The sequence below is a fragment of the Hyperolius riggenbachi genome, chromosome 6 (genome assembly GCF_040937935.1).
Source record: "Hyperolius riggenbachi isolate aHypRig1 chromosome 6, aHypRig1.pri, whole genome shotgun sequence".
Taxonomy (NCBI): domain Eukaryota; kingdom Metazoa; phylum Chordata; class Amphibia; order Anura; family Hyperoliidae; genus Hyperolius; species Hyperolius riggenbachi.
Window position 1 is genome coordinate 103,756,004 of NC_090651.1, and position 26,953 is coordinate 103,782,956.

The 26,953-nt window shown below is 46.2% G+C and overlaps 1 protein-coding gene across 1 annotated transcript in view; it reads left to right on the top strand.

Annotated features, from left to right (window-relative positions):
• Positions 1-25,027, top strand: part of SLC44A3 (solute carrier family 44 member 3) — a 128,052-nt gene extending 103,025 nt beyond the window's left edge. The window contains exons 13-15 of the mRNA XM_068242585.1: positions 4,907-5,044; positions 10,065-10,301; positions 24,451-25,027. Coding sequence (XP_068098686.1) covers positions 4,907-5,044; positions 10,065-10,301; positions 24,451-24,555 — 480 coding nt within the window. The 3' untranslated portion in view covers positions 24,556-25,027. The remainder of the gene's footprint in view (positions 1-4,906; positions 5,045-10,064; positions 10,302-24,450) is intronic.
• Positions 25,028-26,953: the final 1,926 nt, after the last annotated feature.

Here is a 26,953-nt window from a genome sequence, read left to right on the forward strand (position 1 = left end):
CACTGATGCCGCTGCCTGCCACAGATAAATAGCACAGAGCTTCCGGAGCCCTGATCCCGATCATTTTTCAGGATCACCCAAGTCCCATCAACACCCTGGAAAAAAAATAGGTGCTGGGGGGCACGTAGGTAATAAGGAAAAAAGATTGGATTGCGTTAAAAGGAAATAAGTCGCTCTACATATCACTCTCCATTCAGGGGTGCTTTAAAGGGGTTCTGTGGCATGCTTAAAAAAAACTGACACTTACCTGGGTCTTCTATCGGCCCCCTGCAGCTGTCCTGTCCCGCGCCATCCTCCTACAATCCTCCGTTCCCCGCCGCCAGTCTAATTATTCGTCTAACTAGCACACGCAGCCGCAGTCTAGTTACAGCATTAATTAGACCAGGACCAGCGGCCTGGAACGGAGGATCGGAGGAGGGCGGCACGGGACATGACAGCTGCAGGGGGCTGATAGAAACCCCAGGTGTCAGTTTTTTTTTTTTTTTCTTAAAGGACCTCTGTCACGAAAATCTTAAAATTTAAGATACATGTTAACATATAGAAATAAAAAGTATGTTTCTTCTGGAGTTAAATGAGCCATAAATTACTTTTCTCCTATGTTGCTGTCACTTACAGTAAGTGCTAGAAATCTGACATTACCAACAGATGTTGGACTAGCCCATCTTCTCCTGGGGGGATTCTTAGGGTTTTCTTTATTTTTAAAAGCACTTATTGAATGTTAGTTGCTCAGCTGCAGCGAGCTCGGAGGCTGGCTAGCATTTTTTTATAAATATTTTTCAAGTAGTGTCTTGAAAAAGAATAAAGGCCATGCTGAGAATCCCCTATGGAGAAATGGACTGGCCCAAAACCTGTCGGTAATGTCAGATTTCTAATACCTACTGTGAGTGAAGGCAACATAGGAGAAAAGTAATTCATAGCTCATTTTACTCTGGAAGAAATATACCTCTTATTTGTATGTGTTTTAAATTTTAAGATTTTTGCGACAGGTACTCTTTAAGGCTGAAGAACAGTATTTTTTATTTTTTATTTTAATCCAGGCTGTCATATATGCTTTAAACATACATTTTACTTTGGGTGTCTGCATTTAACTATAATACTGCAGACTCTCATTTACTAACCTTATAGCAAGTGAGAGCTCCATACTGCCATGTAATAACAAGCACTTTAAAGAGAATCCAAGCCAGGTTTTCTGAATGACTCTTTTTCTGCCTTGTTCTCCTGCCTTCGTGAAGCAACCCCTGTGCATAGCTCAGTCGTCTGTTCTATGAAATCTCAGAGCTGCAATTCCATTTACACTGAGCCCTCAAGCCGGGCACACATGCTAGATTACACATGGCAGATAACAACCACCTCTGCAGAGAATCTAGCATGTGTAGAGTGCACCCTGATCTTCCTCTGTGAGTGATCAGCCTGACCAGCGCATTGTTCTCCACACTTACCCCACCCACTCTGTGACGCTTCTTGTGTGCCGCTCTGTTGGCCCTCACACACACACACACACACATAGCAACAGAACAATGCACTTGTACAGTGTCGGCCCTGTACTGTCGCCCAAGGGACTAAGTCTCAATCCATCACTGGCAACACATTCCATTTTGATTGGTCAATGATTCCATGTAGTATGAGAGGCAACAGATTCTGAATACTATGAACAGGTTGTGTAGGTAAGCTCTCATACTACATGGAAAATTGGCCAATCAAAATTGGATGTGTGTACACACCTTGAAACAAGCCTCCTGACTTGGTCCAGAGCATCCAGACATATGTGAGTAAAGACATGTTTTAGATTGCCTGAAATTCCTATATTAGCAGTAAATCAGCCCAATGCTGCCGACTTTCTTTACAGCTTTGTCTTCTGCAAAATGGCCGCCCGAATCCATATTTTCTGTATAAAATCTTAGAGACTGATATGCAAATCCCAATGCATTAGCAGCACGCTGATTGTACACCAGTAACTTGTCTTATCCTCATGCATTTTCTTTACTCATTGCAGATGTGGTTCTCATTGAAAACCTTCTACTTGTAAATACGCAAACCAAACCGGAGTATTAAATATTAATGTGAAATCTTTTCCCATGGAAGTGTGCTGACCTCTGCTAGGGCTCTCGTTACCCCAGAACTTGGCAGAACATGCAGGATCTGGAGTGATTCTAGACGCTTGTTAAGCACTGCCGTAGCTCTAACAGACATAAAACATAACCCCCAAAAGAGGGAGACAGACAGCAATGAAATATAACAAAAGCTGTAACTGTAGCATTAATATAGATGTTTCTACCTTTGTCCTTTCTGTAGAAGTTCCCTCACTTTCTGTTGCCACAGACACCACACAAACAAAAGGGAAGTCACTCAACAGAGGCACAGACCTCAGTAAACCCCAAATAGAGACTTCAAACCGTGCCTTCTGTCTAAAGAGCAGGTCAGTGAGATCAAATGACTCCCAACTTCTTGCCAAGTTTGACTGACCTAATTGCAAACTTCATACAATTTACATGAGATTTAGATACGGGTTGGAATTATTAGCATTGAATTGACCAACAATATGTTAACCCTTTCTTCCAATTAAACTTTTTTAAACGTTGAAATGCAACCAGACCGTAGCTTGGACAGACTGGCGAAGAACGGGGGCATTTTATGTATTTTCAGTTACCGTAAAGTGCTGTTCTATTACCTTTATTGACACTTTCATAAATGTGCCGATAAGAAAGATGCCAATAGTTCAGTTAAATAATTTGTGAAAAAGTATTTTGCTTTTGAATATCATGTTTGCAACTTTATTCATAGGACCTCTAAGGATCCCGAGATGTCTGGGAATTCTGGGAAGTCCTGCAGACCAAACCATATACTGTTGCTGTAGTTTTAGAGGACACCTAAAGTGAGAGCGATATGGAGGCTGACATTTATTTCCTTTTAAACAATGCAAATTGCCTGATTCAGACATTGCTGCAGCCAAACGAATCAGTAGGGCAGCCAGGAAACTGGTATTGTTCAATAAGAAATGCATGTGGCAGCCTCCATATCCATATAAATCCCAAATCCAGGACCATTTTTTACTTTAATTTTAATTAGCCTGAACGAGGGTCTGGAAGCTTTTGGGGGGTTTATTGTTGTCTGTGTCACCACTGGAGAGATTTCACCTCACTTCCTGTCTCTGGGAACCTCTGGAACTATGTGGCTTTATTTTTGTAGCAAAAAAAAAAAGTCAGGGACTTTACTCTTCCCATCCCAATTCTGCAATGAGTGTTGTTTTCTTTTACAGAGACTTCCCACTTCCTGTTTGGTAAGGAAATGATGGAGAGTCTCATATATGACAGGAGATGGCACGCGACAACAAAAATTCACCAGCTTCAAAGAGACACGGAAGCGAAAAAAATATGATATAATGAATTGGTTGTGTACTATGAATAATTACTAGAAGATTAGCAGCAAAGAAAATACTCATATTTTTATTTTCAGGTATATAGGCCTCGATTCATAAAGCATTACCTCATGCGGTAATGCTGAAAACAGCAGACTTTACCGACCACTTAGCTAAATGTCAATTCATAAAGGCTGTTACCGCATGAAAAGCTGACATTACCGACCAGGGAGATACATTACCGACTTGGCTGCAGTTACCGACAACACATGTCAGTAAATTGTCAGCAAATGTCAATTCATAAAGCCTTCAACAAGCGGTAAGCCTGGCGGTAGTTACCGACACCTCTAGTGAGGCGATAACAAGTTACTGACAGCTCTGATGAATGCAAAAGTGCAGAGAGCCGAAGTCTGTTTGAGTCATCAGTGGAGAGAGCCAGAGAGCCTTCTGTGTGAATCATTTCAGCAGGCAGGGAAAGACTGTGTGACTCATCTGTCCGAGTCATCAGTGGAGAGAGCCGTCTGTGTGAGTCATTTCTGCAGGCAGGGAAAGACTGTGTGACTCATCTGTCTGAGTCATCAGTGGAGAGAGCCGTCTGTGTGATTCATTTCTGCAGGGCAAAGAGAGAATCGAGACACTGCTCTACTCTACCGCTCCATGGGCTGCGGTAATTTACCGACCTCCAAGGGCAGCTGGGGAAATCTTTATGAATTAGCACACAGACCGGGAAAATACAGAGTGCGGTATTTTCCCGACAAGATTTTTTTATCGCACTGCTGTTTATGAATCGAGGCCATAGTGTTTTTTCTAACATTGCACCATTCTATAATATGTGCAGACTACACAACACTCAGCATTCAAAATGATTCTTTCAGAGCAGTCTGTGAACTAATGACCTCTCCTCTGGCAGAGAAAAAGAAAATTGTTCACTAACAGTTGAGATAATAAAAGTCAGAAGACAGCCCTCTCCACGACTTTGAAAGTCATAGAGCTTAATGGCTTTTTTTGCATAGAGGTAACAACTGGAGTTTCTTAACTCTTCCTGTACTGGAAAAAAATTAGACTGATGTATCTGATCTTACTGTTTTATTTCTTAGCTGTACTACACATACAAATCATAATATCATAATTTTTTTTTCGCTTCAGTGTCTCTTTAAACGCATTACCACACTAGCCTAAATCAATATGAATACATTCCTGGGTTTCAGTATTAAGACTGGGTGACTCTAACATGTATATATTTCCACATTGGTTTATTAAAGTGACGTCTGTCCAATTTGCAGGGGATGAATGAAGGTGCTTTGCTGAATATCTGCGGTATTTCTTCTCAGTGTTATAACATACTGTAATTGCAACCTATAATGTTTAAATATAAACTCCAGAAACAGCAATATATGCTTGCTGAGGTTAGAGCTAGGAATCCGAAGCCTTATAATTAAGGCACTCTGAGAAACCAGGCAAGGGTTACATAAACACTACTGCTATGTTTATGTTCACTATTTGAGGAAAGTTCATTTTCAGCAAGTGACTCTTGATCTCTCCCTCTTGTAGAATGCATACACAGCGACCATAATAAATGGAACCCCATTCTGCACCTCTGCGAAGGAGGCCCACAGTCTCATGGTGAAAGCGCCCCCTTGTGTCTCTGTACTGAAATGTTCTGGGGTGTTCCTCATTTTCCTTGGCAAGGTAAGATGCCAGATCTCCAAAGCGCAACTGGTATGGCCTTCATCAAAATGTGTCTCATTCAATTGTTTGAGCTGTTTCGTAAAAACTGCAGCAGTATAAATTGCAATTTTTATGTATAGCAAGAGGTAAAGCTGCCATTTTCTGCTACATACAGAGTGAAAACTGACACTAAATAAGCTGCTGCAGCTAATAGAATACTGTGATAGCCACAGAATGACATACTTGCTTGTATGGGTCTTATTCTCAGAGTTACTGGATTCAGATGTTCCACTCGTACCTGTGAAGCCTTGTGTGGCAACCCATCCGGCTTTCAAACACTCTACCAATGGGAGTGTATGAAGTGAACGTCTGGGTGGACTAGGTCTACACTTACTTTTACCAGTAGCTGTATAAGAGATTTACATGACATCAGCCAATCCAGTTGCTTCTACACAGATGAGCACAAGCCCTGCCTCTGAGTGCCTAAACGGGGCTAGGAAGATCACTTGCTTTGAGTAAAGGCCCATACACACGGCATACATTTGTCTGTAGTTGTGAGCTAGCGATAAACAGACAACAGCATATTTATGGCAACAATTAATTGAGTTTGCGACAATTGTACACACGTGACAACAGAAAGCGTGAAGACACAACAGAAGCTGTCTGCCACAGACTACATATAGTAGTAGTACTATGGTAGCGACTCTGCTGTCTGTAGAAGACTTTCGTACACACAACAGGACACCAACAGACTAAGCGACGGTTGGTGAGACAAAAGTCACAAGAGATTCACCAGTTGAATCGCTCAAACATGGCTGTGTCTGCTGACAGCCTTTGTCGCTTAGCGTGTCCACACAAACAAACCGTCGCTCAATACGTGTCTGTACAGACGTATGCCGCGTGTATGGGCCTTTAGGCTCTCAGTCCTGAGCTAGTGCCCAATCAGTGGAGTTTTTCTTGTCACATTGTCACTTTGTGAATTGAATACAGCATGACTGTCTGCTAAAGGTTAATGCCACTTAGAAGACCTCTTGACTAAAGCTGGTTATAATCACGATTGTGTTGATGTTCCTGAATTGTTTTCCTGTTAGATGTTAGATTTCTGATTTTCTTGCCAAAACCACAAATCACTTTTGCTAGCATGTTGCAGATACACCAATTCAAAACAAAAGGCGGAAGCTGTGGGTGCTTTCAAAGGAGGAACTTCTTATTGAACAACTTCCCTTAAGGGAGAAAATTTGATTGTCCGGATAAGAGGCTACTTCTCATTTGTGCTCATATTTCCTAAAAAAAACAAAACGTAGAACCTAAATATAATTCTAAATATTTTTTTTCATTTACAATGTAGAAAGTCCATATTTATTCTATGAGCAGCCAGGACCATAAAGATTCTTCACAGTGGTATAAAGTTTCTTTACTTTAAGGCCCATACCCACCAAAAGATTTCTACGAAAATGATTTTTCATGTCGAGTGATTTTTCACAATACCGCATAACATCGTTTAAAGTTTGTTAAACCTTGTTCAACGACGGATGATTGCATGCAACAATTGTTCATTTGAAATGACTGCCATGACAGATCCAATAGTGTGTGGTTGGAACGATTGCCATTTAACCCCCTCTAATTACCGAAATCATTAAACGGCTCGTTCTCACTGGTCGTTTGTGCCCACGTTCGCGATTGCGGATGCACATATCTTCCCTGATCCATTTTCCGTGGTCTTCTGGTGAATATATAGCTTTAAGGACAGGGTGTGTCCAGATCTGCCGTTTATAGAACACCTGGAGCCAAAACAGCTGTCTGCAGATTGGCTTAAAGGACCACTGTTGCCAAAATCTTAAAATGTAAAATAGGTCAACATGTACAGAAAAGAAGTTTTTCTTGCAGAGTAACATAAGCCATAAATTAGTTATCTCCTATGTTGCTGTCACTTACAGTAAGTAGTAGAAATCTGACTGAACCAACAGGTTTTGGACTAGCCCATCTCCTCATGGGGGATTCGCTGGGTTTTCTTTATTTTCAAAAGTACTTAGTGAATGGCAGTTGCTCTGTCCAACTGTCAAAACGTGTGCAGTGAGCACGGAGGCTGGCCAGCATCTTTAAATACATTTTTTTTCAAGAAGTGTCTTTATACAGAATAATGGCCATGCTGGGAATCTCCTACGGAGAGATGAACTAGTCCAAAACCTGTCGGTAATGTCAGATTTCTACTACTTACTGTAAGTGACAGCAACATAGGAAAAAAGTAATTTATGGTCTATAAACCAGTATTCTGAGTGCACACCTGGCTTACAAGGGTATAAAGGAATGATTTGCGTAGCTCCACCATCTGCCTTAAAGTGATGCATTATGGTCTTGCTTATTGGACATTTGAAAGTGATATCCTGCAATTGCCTTTTTGCTTTAAAGAGACTCCGTAACAAAAATTGCATCCTGTTTTTTATCATCCTACAAGTTCCAAAAGCTATTCTAATCTGTTCTGGCTTACTGCAGCACTTTCTGCTATCACAGTCTCTGTAATAAATCAATGTATCTTTCCCCTGTCAGACTTGTCAGCCTGTGTCTGGAAGGCTGCCAAGTTCTTCAGTGTTGTGGTTCTGCTATGAACTCCCCCTTCCAGGCCCCTCTATGCACACTGCCTGTTTATTATTTAGATTAGGGCAGCTTCTCTCTTCTCTTTTACAAGCTGGATAAATCGTCCTCTGAGCTGGCTGGGCTTTCACATCCTGAGGAATTACAGACAAGGGCAAAGCTGTTTGCAGGAAGAAAAGAGCAGCCTGAAACTTCAGTGCATGAGAGATGCAGGGGGAAAGAAACACACAATGATCTCTTGAGATTCAAAAGGAAGGGTGTATACAGCCTGCTTGTGTATGGATGTATTTTCTATGTGTGGACATACTCTGTACATCAACCTACTTCCTGTTTTGGTGGCCATTTTGTTTGTTTATAAACAAACTTTTTAAAGCTGTTTTTAACCACTTTTAATGCGGCGGGGAGCGGCGAAATTGTGACAGAGGGTAATAGGAGATGTCCCCTAACGCACTGGTATGTTTACTTTTGTGCGATTTTAACAATACAGATTCTCTTTAAGATGGAAGTGCTGTATAGGGATGGTCAGCCTGATGCAAACTTATGCAGCTTGAAAATAGACCAATCAAATTCCACCTCTGCTTCATTCGATTATCGATTTTTAAGTTTCATAAATAAATAATTGGAATAATCCTGCATAAACTGTATTTAACATTGTTTTCTTTTAGAGGGTTTTTAGGTTGCTTCTGGTTTACAACAGTGTGGTGTTCTGTAACTTAAAGTGTACCTGAGTCGAAGTTCGGGTATCGGATCCTAATGGGGCCTCCCTCGCTGCTCTCTGGTCTCCTGTCATTGAGCCCGTACCCTCCAAAGGTTACTGACCAGAGCTTGTCAGTAATCTAATGGGGGCCATGCTCCTCTTCATGCAGGAGTGCTGCCGTACTGACTTCACCTGCGCAAGTAAGCCAGAGCCACTCATGCACAAGCAGCTCTGTGCTACTGCGCAAGCTTGGCTGTGCTGACGTGGCGGCTCCACTGCCATGCTCGTGCCAGAAGAAGAGCACAGCCCTAAGCAGCTGAGGGTCCACGAGCAGCACCGGAGGACCAGAGGACAGTGAGGGAAACCTTATTAGGATCCAGAGGATTCCTTCACCTTATCTAAGTATGTGTTTCTGAACCCGAGCTTCGGTTTGGGTTCTCTTTAACCTTCTTGGCGGTAACTCCGAGCTGAGCTTGGGGTAAGCCGCCGTGGAGGATTTCTCAGGCCCGGCTGGGCCGATTTTCATAATTTATTTTTTTTTAGAACAAGCAGCAAGCACTTTGCTTGCTGCGTGTTCGGGTCGATCGCTGCCGATGCGCTGCTATCCGCCGCGATACAGGGCCCCCCGAATACCCCTTGCGCAGCCTGGCCAGTCGCCGCCAGGCTGCGCTATGGGGTGGATCGGGACTCCCCGTGACGTCACGACGTCGATGATGTCACTCCGTTCGTCGCCATGGCGACGGGGGAAGCCCTGAAGGAAATCCCGTTTAAAACGGGGTTTCCAGATGGGCTTGATCGCTGGTGGCGATCGGAGGGGTGGGAAGGAGGCTGCAGGGAGGGAGGAATCATGTAGCTAGCACTAGGCTAGCTACATGATAAAAAAAAAATTAGGCTTAAAAAACCTCCCACGGCTGTGCAGCCGCAGAACAATTGACCGCCAGGAGGGTTAAAGCTGAGTAAAACTAAGCTGAGTCAGTAACTGTAAATAGTTATACAAATATAAAGAGAGAAGGAGCACATTGTCCTCACTTTTTAGGACCTCTTAAGTGTTAGTCTTCCCCCTTCTTCCTTTGACATTGTACCACAATGAAGTTGTGGACCCACAAGGCCTCTTAGGAAATGATGTCAAGTGGGCGGAGCTGAGAGGCCTCCTTCAGAGAACACCCTTAGCTGCATAATAAACTGCATGTCATGGGGAGGACTGGGAGGGGAGCTGAGCAGAGGGAGGCAGGAGGAAGTCAGGGCACCAGCGCCACACACAACATGGCTCCCTCCCTCCCTCATTGCTGCCTCCCACTGGATTTAGCAGATTTCAGTTCCCAAACATAAGGGTGGTTCTAACTATACGCAGTGAGTATTACTATGATAAGTATCAATTTTGTATTGAATAGTTTAGGTCCATTTAAATGGGAAACCCTTTATTACCACTTTCACCAGTCCCATTGAACAAGTCATACAGATCTATACCTAATTAATCACAGCCTGAAATATCTTTCCCATCCTGGATTAAATGACCATAAAAAGCTATAATTGCAATATTTACCAGCAGTCCTGTATGTACGTCTGGCTTACAAAGACACAGAAGAATTTGTTTTACCTTCATCCACTCTTCTGAAATGATGCATTTTGATGGTTTTTTTTTGACATGTGGAGTCAATAACCTACAAATAACTTTTTACTGCTTTACTGTATGACAATGTAAAGGCATATTCATATATTCTGATAGCTGAGTTTTTCTTCTCTTTCCCTCAGGTCTTTGTTGTGTGTTTCACAGTATTTGGAGGTCTTATGGCTTTTAACTACCATCGGGAGCTGCATGTGTGGGTCATCCCATTGCTCTTGGTAGCTTTCTTTGCTTATTTGGTTGGCCACAGTTTCTTGTCTTTGTATGAAAGTGTGGTGCACACTCTCCTCCTGTGCTACGCCATAGACCTTGAGACCAACGATGGCTCCCCGGAGAAACCCTACTTCATGGAGCAGGATCTGATGGTGAGTTAGTAGGAAGGATTGCCCATCATTTCATTGCCAGGATAAGTATAGTGTAACAGTGTATGTACTGATTATAAACAAGATTTATTTGTAAATGTGGTGACTTTAATAACTGGCATCTCAGTGTGTAAGTATTTATTATGCAATATTTAAAAATGAGAAAGCTATAAATAATAATTCCTAAATTTGTATAGCGCTTTTCTTCTGTCGGACTCAAAGTGCTTGCAAGGCAGCCACTAGAGCGCACTGAGTAGGCAGTAGCAGTGTTAGGGAGTTTTGCCCAAGAACTCCTTAGTGAATAGTTGCTAGCTTACTGAACAGGAAGAGCTGAGATTCAAACCAACTAGATCACTAGGGCCAAACTATAAGAAAAAGGGGGTTATTGTTTAGCTACTGTAGCTCCTATAACCCCGCTCACTTTTGACATGTTTTTATTATGACCGGAGTACTAGGAGGGAAAATTTTTTTCTGAATAATAAAAAAAATACAGTATTGCCCCCCCCCCCCCCCCCCCCCCCAAAAAAAACCCTTACATTACTAATGTGTTATAAGTAGTGGTAAAGTGTTGCTGATTAATTAAAGACATAACTAAAATGTCTGAACTCTTCTAATCCATAAGGGGAAAACAAGTTCTAGGTGAGAAATGGTTAAAGGTGGTGAATAGCTTCAATGACCGTGTGTTTGAAGCAAAAAAGGAAACCCATTCTATGACATTCTGTATTTTCGGAGTGGAGAACACCATTTGGTGAGCTGTAACGTGATAACCAGCTGATGTTTCCTCTATAATTATAGAGGCCATCACCTTAATTCCTGATAGTTAACAATTGTAGCATTTATGTAAAAATGGGATCCCATATTAAGTAAAGTCTTACTAACCTGGTAACCTGCAGTTCTTTGGAGAAGTAACGGTTTTTTTTTTCCTGTTTTTTTTTTCTTGATTGCCATCCTTATCAGTAAATAAAGATTAGCTATTTAGAGAGGCTCACGTAAAGCAGATCAGATTAAAAATAAGGTCAGTGTATATTGTTACAATATGCAAGGTAAGAATTAGAGGCGCTCAGATTGCAAGAGCCTTTTTGGCACATAACCTGAGGAAGTGTGCCTTAACTCATGAAATGTATTGTTTCTAGTGCCAATAAATACAGTGGGTGCGAAAGTTTAGGCAACCTTGTTAATCGTCATGATTTTCCTGTATAAATCGTTGGGTGCTACGATAAAAAATGTCAGTTAAATATATCATATAGGAGACACGCACTGTGATATTTGAGAAGTGAAATGAAGTTTATTGGATTTACAGAAAGTGGGCAATAATTGTTTAAATAAAATTAGGCAGGTGCATAAATTTGGGCACTGCTGTCATTTTATTGATTCCAAAAACTTTACAACTAATTATTGGAACTCAAATTGGCTTGGTAAGCTCAGTGACCCCTGACCTACATACACAGGTTAATCCAGTTGTGAGAGAGTATTTAAGGGGGTCAGTTGTAAGTTTCCCTCTTCTATTAATTTTTTCTGAAGAGTAGCAACATGGGGGTCTCAAAACAACTCTCAAATGACCTGAAGACAAAGATTGTTCACCATCATGGTTTCTAGAGGAAGGATACAGAAATCTGTCTCAGAGACTTCAGCTGTCTGTTTCCACAGTTAGGAACATGTTGAGGAAATGGAAGACCACAGGCTCAGTTCAAGTTAAGGCTCGAAGTGGCAGATCAAGAAAAATCTCGGACAGACAGAAGTGATGAATGGTGAGATCAGTCTGAATCAACCCACAGACCAGCACCATCAAAGACCTTCAACATCATCTTGCTGCAGTTGGAGTCACTGTGCATCGTTCAACCATTCAGCGCACTTTACATAAGGAGATGCTGTATGCAAGAGTGATGCAGAGGAAGCCTTTTCTCCGCCCACAGCACAAACAGAGCCGCTTGAGGTATGCTAAAGCACATTTGGACAAGACAGCTTCATTTTGGAATAAGGTGCTGTGGACTGATGAAACTAAAATTGAGTTATTTGGGCATAACAAGGGACGATATGCATGGAGGAAAAACAACACAGCATTCCCAAGAAAAATACCTGCTACCTACAGTAAAATGTGGTGGTTCCGTCATGCTGTGGAACTGTGTGGCCAGTGCAAGGACTGGGAATCGTGTCAAAGTTGAGGGATGTATGGATTCCACTCAGTATCAGTACATTCTGGAGACCAATGTCCAGGAATCAGTGACAAACCTGAACCTGTGCCAGGGCTGGATCTTTCAACAAGAAAACAACCCTTAAAACTGCTCAAAATCCACTAAGGCATTTATGCAGAGGAACAAGTACAACGTTCTGGAATGGCTATCTCACACCACAGATTTTCAATTATATTGAGGTCTGGGGACTGAGTTAAAGAGAGCTGTCCATGCTCAGAAGCCATTAAACCTGAATGAACTACAGATGTTTTATAGAGAATGGTCAAAATACCTTCAACCAGAATACAGACTCTCTTTGGAACCTACTGGAAGCATTTATAGGCTGTCATTTCTGCAAAAGGAGGATCTACTAAATATAGATTTCTTTTCTTTTTTGTGGTGCCCAAATTTATGCACCTGCCTAATTTTGTTTAAACCATTATTGCACACATTCTGTAAATCCAATAAACTTCATTTCACTTCTCAATTATCACTCTGTGTGTCTCCTATATGATATATTTAACTGACATTTTTTAGCATAACAACCAACGATTTATACAGGAAAATCACGACGATTAACAAGGTTGCCCAAACTTTTGCCTCCCACTGTACAGTGAAACATATCCCTTGATTCCAGTCTATTGTAAGGTACCATATTTTTCGCACTGTAAGACGCACCTAGGTTTAGAGGACAAAAACCGGGGAAAAAAATATATAAAACCTGGTGCGTCTTAAGCTGTCTCTAAATACACTGCCTAGCTAAAGTAGCCCCTGCTGCCCCCCCAGCTATACTAACCCCACTGCCCCCAACTATAATAGCCCCCACCTACACTAATCCCCACTGCCCCCCAGCTAAAGTGACCCCCCCCCCCCCCCCCCCCACTACACGAATCCCTACAGCCCCCCAGCTAAAGTAACAAACCACCTACACTAATCAGGAGATGCTTCACCGATTTTCCCCTGGCCAGCAGCAGTTTCTTCCTCTGCCCTCTAGGATGGCTGTGAGTCCAGGAGCTTCTAACTTTACACACACAATTACACTGCGGCTTCGGTGGGTTGCACAGCCTCAGCACCAGCTAGCTCCCTCTACTCCTCCACTTTTGCTTCCTTGGTCTCCCACTCACCTCCCTGGTGGCCTACATGCAAATCGCAGACTAGCTGCTGCTCAAGATCATGGTCCCGGTTTCACCTCTCCAACTCACCATGTTCCAGAGGAGTGCTGTGCAGGAGACCGCACTGCATACTGCTCCTCTGAACTTTGGAAATTTGTACTCTGCCGCAAGGATGCCATCTTAGAGAGCATGGGGCTCTTTTTATGGCTGGTGCTCCTGAAACTTTCATATCTTTACTGGCCGGGGTGTCTTTGGACAGGGATCTCTCCCCTCTCGGCTTCCGCATCCCCTTGCAGGCTTTCCAGCCGAAACTGCACCGGCAATGTGGGTTTTGCTCCGGGATTGCTGAGACCCAAGCACGATGCTTCTTCACGCGGCATGTGCGGGGATTACGCTGTGAGGATGCTGGATGTCCTTCTCATCCCTTGGCAATGCCCGGCTTCCCAGCGATTTTTCCCCTCTTTTCGGCCAGACTCGCTCTCGGTGCCGTGGCTGTCCTTATCGTAAATGATCGAGCGCAGTGTAACTCATTTCCCTGCATGACACCTGGATCAGGTGATTGTTACAGGAAAGGGGGTGGACACTGCAGTGATATTGGTGTGTGTGTGTGTGGGGGGGGGGACAGATGACATGGGTCCAAATTGTAGTATTTGGATCATAAGACGCTCTGACTTTCTCCCCTCCTTTTGGGAAGAAAAAGTGCGTCTTATGGTCCGAAAAATACGGCAAGTACTGTATATACTCGAGTATGTCTAGAAATTTAGGTCTGACTCACTAAATAAAAGTACAGGGGTCGACTTATACACGAGTCACAAGCAACACTGAGCACACTGAGTAATGTGTGTACTATTTGTAACATTCCGATTTGCAGCAATTTACCCAGTGGTAAGTGTCACTTTCTAAGGCCTCCTTTCCACGGACTGTTGAGCTGGGTGCTCAGCAAGCAGTTTCCAGGCATAAGTAAACAGTTGTCATGCAGCAACAAGCAGTTATTAGGCAGCAGTGAGCAGTTGTGAGAGTTTGAGAGGCATTTCACTGCCTATCAACAGTTCGTGGAAAGGAGGCAGTTCGTGGAAAGGAGGCCTAAAGGAAATGCCAAGAAAGCACAGGTCTAAAAGTCCTGGCCACAACAATTAACAAGGAAAAGGGCAGGGGAAAATACTGGGCTGCAGGAAGCGGGTTGAATAATTGCTGCATTTGGGGGCCTGTACTGAAGGTACAGGAGGGGTTAATGGCTGCAATACTGTATGCAGTGCAGTCATTAACCCCTCCTGGGCCCCAAGAGCAGCTGTTAATTCTTCCTGGTTTCAAAGGCAGCTATTAACTTTGCTGGGTAACTTGAGTCAATAAAAAATTCAAGTTTAAGAGGGTGAAACACTGGAGTCGACTTACACTCAAGGTCGACTTATATTCGAGTATATACAGTAGTATACTTACCTATTATATTAATATATACTATCCCTATTTTCAATCTGATCTGCTCCCTGCACACTGCAAATCGGAATCTGAATCGGATGTAAAAACTGATTAAAAAGCGGAATCTGAATCGGAATCACTTGCAGTGTGCAAGAGGCCTTATACATGTACTCTTCTTCCCCCCCCCCCCCCCCCCCTTGGGCAAAACATACAAAATTGTACTTCCACTGTCTAATGTGCTTTTGTCAGGAGGATGATTAATTCCCAATTATAGTAAATTAGCAGAAGAGGAGTAAACCATTTGTCATTTAACTGGGGATCATGTTATGATTAAACTTGCTGACTGTAGCCAAATCCAGCTGACCTGTTCCTGGAATCAGAAGACAGACTCATAGAATGTGCCGCCTCCCTCATCACTCAGTTCATTGGCGTCCGGCCAGAGCTGGAGATATGGGGGGGGGGAGTTGCATTGTACAACTGAAATCTTCAGGAATCCTGTGTTTATAGCTGAACTGTGGGCAAACCAAAATGTATGCCTAAATACAGTAAAATGTCTCACCTGTTAAAAGATTTGTAGTCCTGTCCAGGCAGTCCAATGACTCAGCTTGGCCAGCTACCGAGCTCTGACTTTCTCTAGAGCAGCTCAGCCCTGCTAAGCCCCTCCCTCTGCCTGCTGACTGGATAGTGTAGATGAACTTGCTCCCTCGCCGCAGCTCCGCTCTCAGGTGCTGGCTCCCGGTCCCTGACAATGCAGAGGCCGACTTCGCTAGGTCATCCTCTACTGCGCGAGCGCCACTGTCAATCACTTGCATGTAGTGTGGAGTGTACTGTACAGTACACTCCACACCACGTGCGAGTGATTTTAGTGGCACTCATGCAGGTGCAGTAGAGGATGACCTGGCAAGGTCAGCCTCTGCACTGTCGGGGACCAGGAGCTAGCACCTGAGAGCGGAGCTGCGGCGAGGGACATAGCTGCTGCTAGAGGCTGGAGGAAGCCCCGGTTAAGTAGATGTCCTTTTTTTATCAGCTCGGATATTACCTTTAAAGGATTCACTCTGTGTGCCTCGCATAACATGCGTTATGAGCGTGAACTGCAGTGGAGACCGAACATAAAAGCCTGCAAGTTAGAATAATGCGACTAGTTGCAGCACAGAAGTGTAAACCGCTAGAGTTGGGCCGAACCTCCGATTTTCGGTTCGCGAACCGGGTTCGCGAACTTTCGCGAAAGGTTCGGTTCGCGTTAAAGTTCGCGAACCGCAATAGACTTCAATGGGGATGCGAACTTTGAAAAAAAAAATTAATTATGCTGGCCACAAAAGTGATGGAAAAGATGTTTCAAGGGGTCTAACACCTGGAGGGGGGGATGGCGGAGTGGGATACATGCCAAAAGTCCCCGGGAAAAATCTGGATTTGACGCAAAGCAGCGTTTTAAGGGCAGAAATCACATTGAATGTTAAATGACAGGCCTAAAGTGCTTTCAAACATCTTGCATGTGTATACATCAATCAGGTAGTGTAATTAAGGTACTGCTTCACACTGACGCACCAAACTCATCGTGTAACGCACCGCAAACAGCTGTTTGTGTAGTGACGGCCGTGCTGGACTGGTGCGCACCATGGCGAGAGTGCAGGTTTTGGTGGCTTTACAGCCCATATGGTCAGTCACCTGGCTGATGTAGCTGAATGACAGAACAGTGACTGTCCAGCTGATCAAATTTGGTCTGACCACAATGAGGCAACGACCTTATTATCGTGGGTGTGCCCCCCGAGACACTCATCTAGGCGCCGGTCATTGCTCCATTGTGATACGCAAGCCCCTTCACCACGGCAAGGTAATGATCACGAAGGGGAATGGGCGCATGTTCATGCCTTTTCTTTTGTTGTTGCAGCTGCCCGCAGTGCAGCCAGAAAAATTAGGCAGTCATGTACACGCACCCGAAAAATTATTACAGCGGCCGCTGCTAGCAGCGGCCTAAAAAATTCAGCAATCCGCCTGGAGTCCCGGACCCTGTTGGTGGTGGCGGAGAAGGTAGTGAAGCGGCCTGCAGGCAGACATGCTGTGTGGAGGGACTGGGAGCGACTTAGTCTTCTTGGGGCAGGCCAGGCAGCCAGTCACACGGCGTGCAGGCAGAGATGCTGTATGTGCGGGGACTGACTTAGTCTTGGGGCGGGCAGCAGCCCTCCGGGATCCATGCCTCATTCATTTTTATAAAGGTGAGGTACTTAACACTTTTGTGACTTAGGCGACTTCTCTTCTCTGTGACAATGCCTCCAGCTGCGCTGAAGGTCCTTTCTGAGAGGACGCTTGCGGCAGGGCAGGAGAGAAGTTGGATGGCAAATTGGGACAGCTCTGGCCACAGGTCAAGCCTGCGCACCCAGTAGTTCAAGGGTTCCTCATCGCTGTTCACAGCAGTGTCTACATCCACACTTAAGGCCAGGTAGTCGGCTACCTGCCGTTCCAGGCGTTGGTGGAGGGTGGATCCGGAAGGGCTACGGCGAGGCGTTGGACTAAAGAACGTCCGCATGTCCGACATCACCATGAGATCGCTGGAGCGTCCTGTCTTTGACTGCGTGGACACGGGAGGAGGATTAGTGGCAGTGGTACCTTGCTGGCGTTGTGCCGTCACATCACCCTTAAAGGCATTGTAAAGCATAGTTGACAGCTGGTTCTGCATGTGCTGCATCCTTTCCACCTTCCGGTGAGTTGGTAACAGGTCCGCCACTTTGTGCCTGTACCGAGGGTCTAGTAGTGTGGCCACCCAGTACAGCTCATTCCCCTTGAGGTTTTTTATACGGGGGTCCCTCAACAGGCAGGACAGCATAAAAGACGACATCTGCACAAAGTCGGATCCAGTACCCTCCATCTCCTCTTGCTCTTCCTCAGTGACGTCAGGTAAGTCAACCTCCTCCCCCCAGCCGCGAACAATACCACGGGAAGGTTGCGCAGCACAAGCCCCCTGCGACGCCTGCTGCGGTTGTTCTCCTGCCGCTGTCCCCTCCTCCTCCTCCCCCAAAGAAACACCTTGCTCATCATCCTCTGAGTCTGACTCATCTTCTGCACATGACCTCTCTTCTTCCTCCTCCTCCCCCCTCTGTGCTGCCGCAGGTGTTGAGGAAACAGCTGGGTCTGATGAAAATTGGTCCCATGCCTGTTCCTGCCGTAACGGTTCCTGGTCACGCTCATTCGCAGCTTCATCCGCCACTCTACGCACAGCACGCTCCAAGAAGTACGCGTAGGGAATTAAGTCGCTGATGGTGCCCTCACTGCGGCTCACCAGGTTGGTCACCTCCTCAAACGGCCGCATGAGCCTGCATGCATTTTTCATCATTGTCCAGTTGTCGGGCCAGAACATCCCCATCTTCCCAGACTGTTTCGTTCTACTCCAGTTGTAGAGGTACTGGGTGACGGCTTTCTTCTGTTCTAGCAGGCGGGAGAACATGAGGAGGGTCGAGTTCCAGCGAGTGGGGCTATCGCAAATGAGGCGTCTCACCGGCATGTTGTTTTTACGCTGAATTTCTGCAAATCGTGCCATGGCTGTGTAAGAGCGCCTCAAATGCCCACAGAACTTCCTGGCCTGCTTCAGGACATCCGCTAAGCCAGGGTACTTTGCCACAAATCTTTGAACCACCAGATTCATGACATGTGCCATGCAGGGTATGTGTGTCAGCTTCCCCATATGCAAAGCGGCAAGCAGATTGCTGCCGTTGTCGCACACCACGTTGCCTATCTCCAGGTGGTGCGGGGTCAGCCACTCATCCACCTGTTTCTTAAGAGCAGCCAGGAGAGCTGCTCCAGTGTGACTCTCCGCTTTGAGACAAGCCATGTCTAAGATGGCGTGACACCGTCGTACCTGGCATGCAGCATAGGCCCTGCGGAGCTGGGGCTGTGTAGCTGGAGAGGAGAACTGCCACTCAGCCAAGGAGGAGGAGGAGGACAGCGAAGAGCATGTAGCAGGAGGAGAGGAGGTGGCAGGAGGCCTGCCTGCAAGCCGTGGAGGTGTCACAATTTGGTCCGCCGCTTTCTGCTTGCCATCGTTCACCACCAGGTTCACCCAATGGGCTGTGTAGGTAATGTAGCGGCCCTGCCCGTGCTTGGCAGACCAGGCATCCGTGGTCAGGTGTACCCTTGACCCAACGCTCTTCGCAAGAGATGACACCACTTGCCTCTCAACTTCACGGTGCAGTTGGGGTATGGCCTTTCTGGAAAAATAAGTGCGGCCTGGCATCTTCCACTGCGGTGTTCCGATGGCCACAAATTTACGGAAGGCCTCAGAGTCCACCAGCCGGTATGGTAACAGCTGGCGAGCTAACAGTTCCGCCACGCCAGCTGTCAGACGCCGGGCAAGGGGGTGACTGGCCAAAAGTGGCTTCTTCCGCTCAAACATTTCCTTCACGGACACCTGACTGCTGCTGTGGGCAGAGGAGCAGGAACCGCTCAAGGGCAGAGGCGGAGTGGAGGAGGGTGCCTGTGAAGGTGCAAGGGAGAGAGCGGCATAAGCAGATGATGCACCTGAAGGAGGAAGAGGAGAAGGAGGGTGACTTTGCTTTTGTGTGCTGCTGCTGCTTTTGCTCAGGTGGCCATCCCATTGCTGTTTGTGCCTTTTCTGCAGGTGCCTTCGTAAGGCACTTGTCCCTACGTGAGTGTTGGCCTTTCCACGGCTCAATTTTTGTTGGCAGAGCGAACAGATGGCTTTGGTCCGATCTGAGGCACACACATTAAAAAATTTCCACACCGCTGAGCCACCCTGGGATGTGGGCACCTCAGCAGCTGATGCTGAAGGGCAAGTTGGCTGGCTGTACATAGGTGGCGAATCTGGCGATACATGGTGCCGGACTCTGCCACCAGCTGTTTCTGACGAAGAGCTGCCCCAGCTTCTTTCAGCAACTTCTATCCTCCTACTACTCTCTGACTCCCCCTCTGAACTGTCCCCCTCTTCATCTCCTCTATTGGGAACATACAGAGGATCCCTATCATCGTCATCATCGTAATCATCCTGCCCAGCTTCGCTTGCCTCAGAAAAATCCAAATGTGTAGGTCCTTCATCCTCCTTACACGTTACATCCATAGTGTTGTCGCGTAACGCAGACATATGAGCTGGTGAAAATTCATCTGGCTGTAACAATGGCTGTGCATCAGTGATTTCACCACCACTAAATAATTCTTGCGAAGTGTCAAATGCAGCGGAAGTGGTGCTAGTAGTAGCGCTGGTGGCTGAGCAAGATGAGGTGTTCTGTGTCGCTAAATACTCAACCACGTCCTGACAATCTTGGGAGGTGATGGGACGTGCCTTCTTCCGAGCACTGTACTGTGGGCCAGGTCCACACGAAATTACATTTACACGACCTCGCGCAGACCTGCCGGGTGGCCTTCCTCTGCCTCTGCCACTACCTCTTCCTCTTCCTCTACCTGTTTTGTCCATATCGGGTATGCACGGAGTGGTATATCACACTGCGTGCACTCACGTAGGTAGGTGGGTTCACTTAACTGCACAGGTATGCGCACTGATGCGGTGGGTTCACTGAACAGTACAGGTATACAGTGGCGGGTTCACTGAACACAACAGGTATGCAGTGGCGTGTTCACTAAACAGGTATACAGTGGCAGGTCCACTGAACAGAACAGGTATACAGTGGCGGGTTCACAGAACAGGTATGCAGTGGCAGGTTCACTGAACACAACAGGTATGCAGTGGCGTGTTCACTAAACAGGTATACAGTGGCAGGTCCACTGAACAGAACAGGTATACAGTGGCGGGTTCACAGAACAGGTATACAGTGGCGGGTCCACTGAACAGAACAGGTATACAGTGGCGGGTTCACAGAACAGGTATACAGTGGCGGGTCCACTGAACAGAACAGGTATACAGTGGCGGGTTCACAGAACAGGTATACAGTGGCAGGATCACTGAACAGGTATGCAGTGGCAGGATCACAGTACAGGTATGCAGTGGGCTGAGGGCTCACTGAACAGAACAGGTATGCTGTGGCAGGATCACTGAACAGCTATGCAGTGGCAGGATCACAGTACAGGTATGCAGTGGGCTGAGGGCTCACTGAACAGAACAGGTATGCTGTGGCAGGATCACTGAACAGGTATGCAGTGGCAGGATCACAGTACAGGTATGCAGTGGGCTGAGGGCTCACTGAACAGAACAGGTATGCTGTGGCAGGATCACTGAACAGGTATGCAGTGGCAGTATCACAGTACAGGTATGCAGTGGGCTGAGGGCTCACTGAACAGAACAGGTATGCTGTGGCAGGATCACTGAACAGGTATGCAGTGGCAGGATCACAGTACAGGTATGCAGTGGGCTGAGGGCTCACTGAACAGAACAGGTATGCTGTGGCAGGATCACTGAACAGCTATGCAGTGGCAGGATCACAGTACAGGTATGCAGTGGGCTGAGGGCTCACTGAACAGAACAGGTATGCTGTGGCAGGATCACTGAACAGGTATGCAGTGGCAGGATCACAGTACAGGTATGCAGTGGGCTGAGGGCTCACTGAACAGAACAGGTATGCTGTGGCAGGATCACTGAACAGGTATGCAGTGGCAGTATCACAGTACAGGTATGCAGTGGGCTGAGGGCTCACTGAACAGAACAGGTATGCTGTGGCAGGATCACTGAACAGGTATGCAGTGGCAGGATCACAGTACAGGTATGCAGTGGGCTGAGGGCTCACTGAACAGAACAGGTATGCTGTGGCAGGATCACTGAACAGCTATGCAGTGGCAGGATCACAGTACAGGTATGCAGTGGGCTGAGGGCTCACTGAACAGAACAGGTATGCTGTGGCAGGATCACTGAACAGGTATGCAGTGGCAGGATCACAGTACAGGTATGCAGTGGGCTGAGGGCTCACTGAACAGAACAGGTATGCTGTGGCAGGATCACTGAACAGGTATGCAGTGGCAGGATCACAGTACAGGTATGCAGTGGGCTGGGGGCTCACTGAACAGAACAGGTATGCTGTGGCAGGATCACTGAACAGCTATGCAGTGGCAGGATCACAGTACAGGTATGCAGTGGGCTGAGGGCTCACTGAACAGAACAGGTATGCTGTGGCAGGATCACTGAACAGGTATGCAGTGGCAGGATCACAGTACAGGTATGCAGTGGGCTGAGGGCTCACTGAACAGAACAGGTATGCTGTGGCAGGATCACTGAACAGCTATGCAGTGGCAGGATCACAGTACAGGTATGCAGTGGGCTGAGGGCTCACTGAACAGAACAGGTATGCTGTGGCAGGATCACTGAACAGGTATGCAGTGGCAGTATCACAGTACAGGTATGCAGTGGGCTGAGGGCTCACTGAACAGAACAGGTATGCAGTGGCAGGATCACAGTACAGGTATGCAGTGGGCTGAGGGCTCACTGAACAGAACAGGTATGCTGTGGCAGGATCACTGAACAGCTATGCAGTGGCAGGATCACAGTACAGGTATGTAGTGGGCTGAGGGCTCACTGAACAGAACAGGTATGCTGTGGCAGGATCACTGAACAGGTATGCAGTGGCAGGATCACAGTACAGGTATGCAGTGGGCTGAGGGCTCACTGAACAGAACAGGTATGCTGTGGCAGGATCACTGAACAGGTATGCAGTGGCAGGATCACAGTACAGGTATGCAGTGGGCTGGGGGCTCACTGAACAGAACAGGTATGCTGTGGCAGGATCACTGAACAGCTATGCAGTGGCAGGATCACAGTACAGGAATGCAGTGGGCTGAGGGCTCACTGAACAGAACAGGTATGCTGTGGCAGGATCACTGAACAGGTATGCAGTGGCAGGATCACAGTACAGGTATGCAGTGGGCTGAGGGCTCACTGAACAGAACAGGTATGCTGTGGCAGGATCACTGAACAGCTATGCAGTGGCAGGATCACAGTACAGGTATGCAGTGGGCTGAGGGCTCACTGAACAGAACAGGTATGCTGTGGCAGGATCACTGAACAGCTATGCAGTGGCAGGATCACAGTACAGGTATGCAGTGGGCTGAGGGCTCACTGAACAGAACAGGTATGCAGCCAGGAAGAAGTTAAGCCTAACTAATCTTTCCCTGAGAGACAGTCTGCAGCAGCTCGCCCTACTCTGACTAATGCAGGCACACGAGTGGCCGTAATGGCCGCCGCTGCCTGCCTTATATAAGGGGGGGTGGGGCTCCAGGGGCTAGTGTAGCCTAATTGGCTACACTGGGCCTGCTGACTGTGATGTAGAGGGTCAAAGTTGACCCTCAGGTGCATTATGGGGCGAACCGAACTTCTTCCGCAAAAGGTTCGCGTGCGGTACCCGCACGCGAACCACCTAAGTTCGCGCGAACCCCGTTCGCCGGCGAACCGTTCGGCCCAACTCTATAAACCGCCCCCATCGAATTGTATGGTTGGCATGCAGAATTATTCTGCAACACAACCAGGGGCTGTGGAGTTGAGGAGTTGGAGCAATTTTGGGTACCTGGAGTCAGTGGTTTCAATAAACTGAGGAGTCTGATGATATTTTAAACAAATCCATAGCTTTTGTAAAAATTAGACTAAGGAGTCTTAGTCGAGGAGTCGGAGCAATTTTGGGTACCTGGAGTCGCAGTCGGTTGGTTTCATAATGTCAAATCACAGCAACGCGTCCAGAGTGATCTTCCAATAAATAGCCTGTTCATAGACCTAGGTTTAAATGTAGAGAAACATATAGCGTGTGATCCTTTAAAACTAGACATAAAAAGAAGGGGCGCTTTGAGCCTTCTATAAAGCACAGTGTCTCCTTCAGGTCTGGGACGCGACGTCTTATCCGCCTCCACGTTGAGAGCTCGGTTTTAAATACGGTTGGTTTCATAAACTGAGGAGTCAGATGATTTTTGTACCGCCTCCACAACCCTGAACACAACTGACATAGTGTAAAAGGGGCCCAAAATGTGCCCATTAACAGTACAATATTTTCCTCTGTCATCATTCCATCAGAGTTGCAGGATTGTAGGTAACTGAAAGGTAATTACTGATCCCATAAGCAGGTAATTTAGGGCATTTTCTTTATAAAATCCAACATTCCGATCAACAAAATTCTGTATTCCAGACCTTAGAATCGTTTCACTATGATTTCCTCCATACAGCTAAGGAAAATCTTGTACCATTAATGGACACCTAGGCCCATATGCAATTCACTTTTTCTCCTGAGTTTTCTCCTAGGAGATAATTTTTCATCTATTTAAAATAACTTTTCAGTAATTAAAAAAAGTACCAAAAAGTAGATGAAAAAGTACTATCAAAATTATTTTGAGCATTTTCTTGTTTGCAAGTAGTTTTTAGGGCATTTTAATACCAAGGTGTGAAAATATCACAAAGGATAAAACTCAGGAGAAAAAGTCAATTGCATATGGGCCCTTTAGAGAAAACTGTTGTATAAATGGAGCATTAAACCCACAACACTGCCTTACATCTTTCCATTGTAAATTGTTTTGGTTTGCTAGGCATTAATACATCAGAGTAGCAGCGACGCAGAGACCATGAAGAACCGGCCACTACAGAACGGAGAAGATGGAACCGAGCTTCGGCCAATAGCAAGAGCAGACTGACCAGCTGCTGCCTCCTTTTACTGTAAGCTAAAGAAATCAGATGGAGGACAGAGCTGCTCTTAGATTCCTGCCATGGCATTATTGGATAGTGCAGCTGCTGCTCATGGCCTATGTAAAGGGATTCCAATACATTTCTGTCACTCCTGAGGCCAAGCCACAGCATTTTCCTCCTGGCGTTTATGAGGCATTGTGGAACAGAAGCCAGCAGCAGAACTGTGTCCAGTGTCATTTCAACCAACTTTATACAGCACCATTATCAGCCGACAATATGCACTCTAAAAACCCTGCAATTTCCATATAGCTCTGGGTCATATATTTATGCCAACTTTATATTGCTGGTTACTGTTCTCCTTTCAGATAAGTATATTTGAGCTTTTGCTCTGAGAACCGTAAGAATCCTTTGCAGCATTTTATTTTGTTATAATCTGAACATATAAAGGCTGTATGTTTTGCAGTGAAATTGTATTTTTATATGTCATAAAAAGATTTATTCTACAAGTGAACTGGTATATTTCTTAAAGACCTAATTATAGTTAAAGGACAGCTGAATGGAGAGTGATATGGAGGCTGCCATATTAATTTCCCTTTAAGTAATACCAGTTGCCTAGCTATCCTGCTGAGCGTCTTTCTCTAATACTTTCAGCCATAATCCCTGAAAAAGCATGCAGCAGATTAGGTGTTTCTGACGTTATTGTCAAAGATGACAAGATTATCTGCATACTTGCTTCTGGTTAGGCCCCGTTTACACTTAACGACCGCCAAACGCCCATAGGCGTCGGCGGGTCGTTAGTGGTATAGCATGGAAACGGCCGCTCGAGCGGCCTTTCCATGCTAGTTCACGGAGACTGTCTCCGTGAACAGTGTGCGAGCCGCCGATCGCGGCTCGCACGCATAATGTAAACATGCGGGGGAAAAATCCCCGCTGTTTGCATCACACGGCGCTGCTGTGCAGCAGCGCCGTGACATAGATTGGCGATCCCCGGCCTCTGATTGGCCGGGGATCGCCAGCATCTGATAGGCAGAAACCTATCCTATCAGGCGCAGGACGGATATCCGTCCTACGCCGCTCACAGGGTAAGGGAGAGGGAGGGAAAGCCGGGGAGGGCAGAAAGCGCTGCGGAGGGGGGCTTTGAAGAGCCCCCACCTGGAAAGTGCGGGTAGCCGGCGGCGATCAGACCCCCCCAGCAGGACATCCCCCTAGTGGGGAAAAAAGGGGGGGAAGTCTGATCGCCCTGGCTATTTCCTGATCGGTGCTGCGGGCTGGAAAGTCCACGCAGCACCGATCAGAAGAAAATCCCGTGGTCCTTAAGTGGTTAATCAGTTGGTAGGCGTTAGTGCACGTTTTTTCCATAGCAGTGCATTGTGAAAAAAATTCAGCTAAAGCTAATTGGAACCGGTTTAAAAAAGAAAAAGTCAGATACTCACCTAAGGAGTGGGAGGCTCTGGGTCCCATAGAGCAGTGTTTCTCAACATTTTATTGGTATGTACCCCTTTTAAAACCCTGTACTCACCAAGTACCCCTTAGCATAGTAAACATTATCACAAGTACCCCTTGACAAATATATATTTAAAGCTAGTACATGAGAATTGGTTCTAAACTATTTCCAAGCCTTTACTATTGCTTTTAAATAGCTAAAACACTAATTTGGTATTGTTTAAATAGGATTTATCATTTTCTACAACTCTAAATTTGTTATTCTTGGTTAAGTATATAAAGCCCGAGTACCCCCTGGAACCATCAGAAGTACCCCTTGGGGTACGCGTACCAAATGTTGAGAACCTAGGCCATAGAGCACTCCCTCTCCTCTCCCAGTGCCGTCCTGGCTCCCCCGTAGTGGTATTCGACCATTTCGGTCAAATACCGCTGTCTCCCGGCCGAAGGGAGGCTTCGGGAGCCCGAGTGCTCCTGAAGACGGGCTGCTCTACACTGCGCACATGCGCATTCCCTCTGACGCACTCGCGTGTGCGCCGCCTGTCTTCAGGAGGACTCGGCTCCCAAGGACTTCCGAAGTCCCCTCGGCGTGGGATGAGAACAGAGGAGCCAGCGCAGCACCGGGGCCCCCGAGAGAGGTATGGCTCATTAGGACCGAGCCTTCCCTCTACTTAGGTGAGTATCTTTTTTTTTTTTTAAACCGGGGTTACATTAGCTTTAAAGGGACTCCGAGCAGTGCAGAAACTATGGAAAGATGCATATCATTTTAAAGCTCTCTTTCCAATGATATATAAACCGCCACCCTACGTCTTTTAGTTTTTTGCCATTTTCGCGATTGAAATTGCCGCGGCCACGATTTCGTTCGCTAAAATAGAGAAAACTAAAAGGCGTAGGGCAACGATTTAGGTGTCGTCAGAAAGAGGAGAAAGAGAGCTTTAAAATGATATCCATCAAGCCATAGTTATA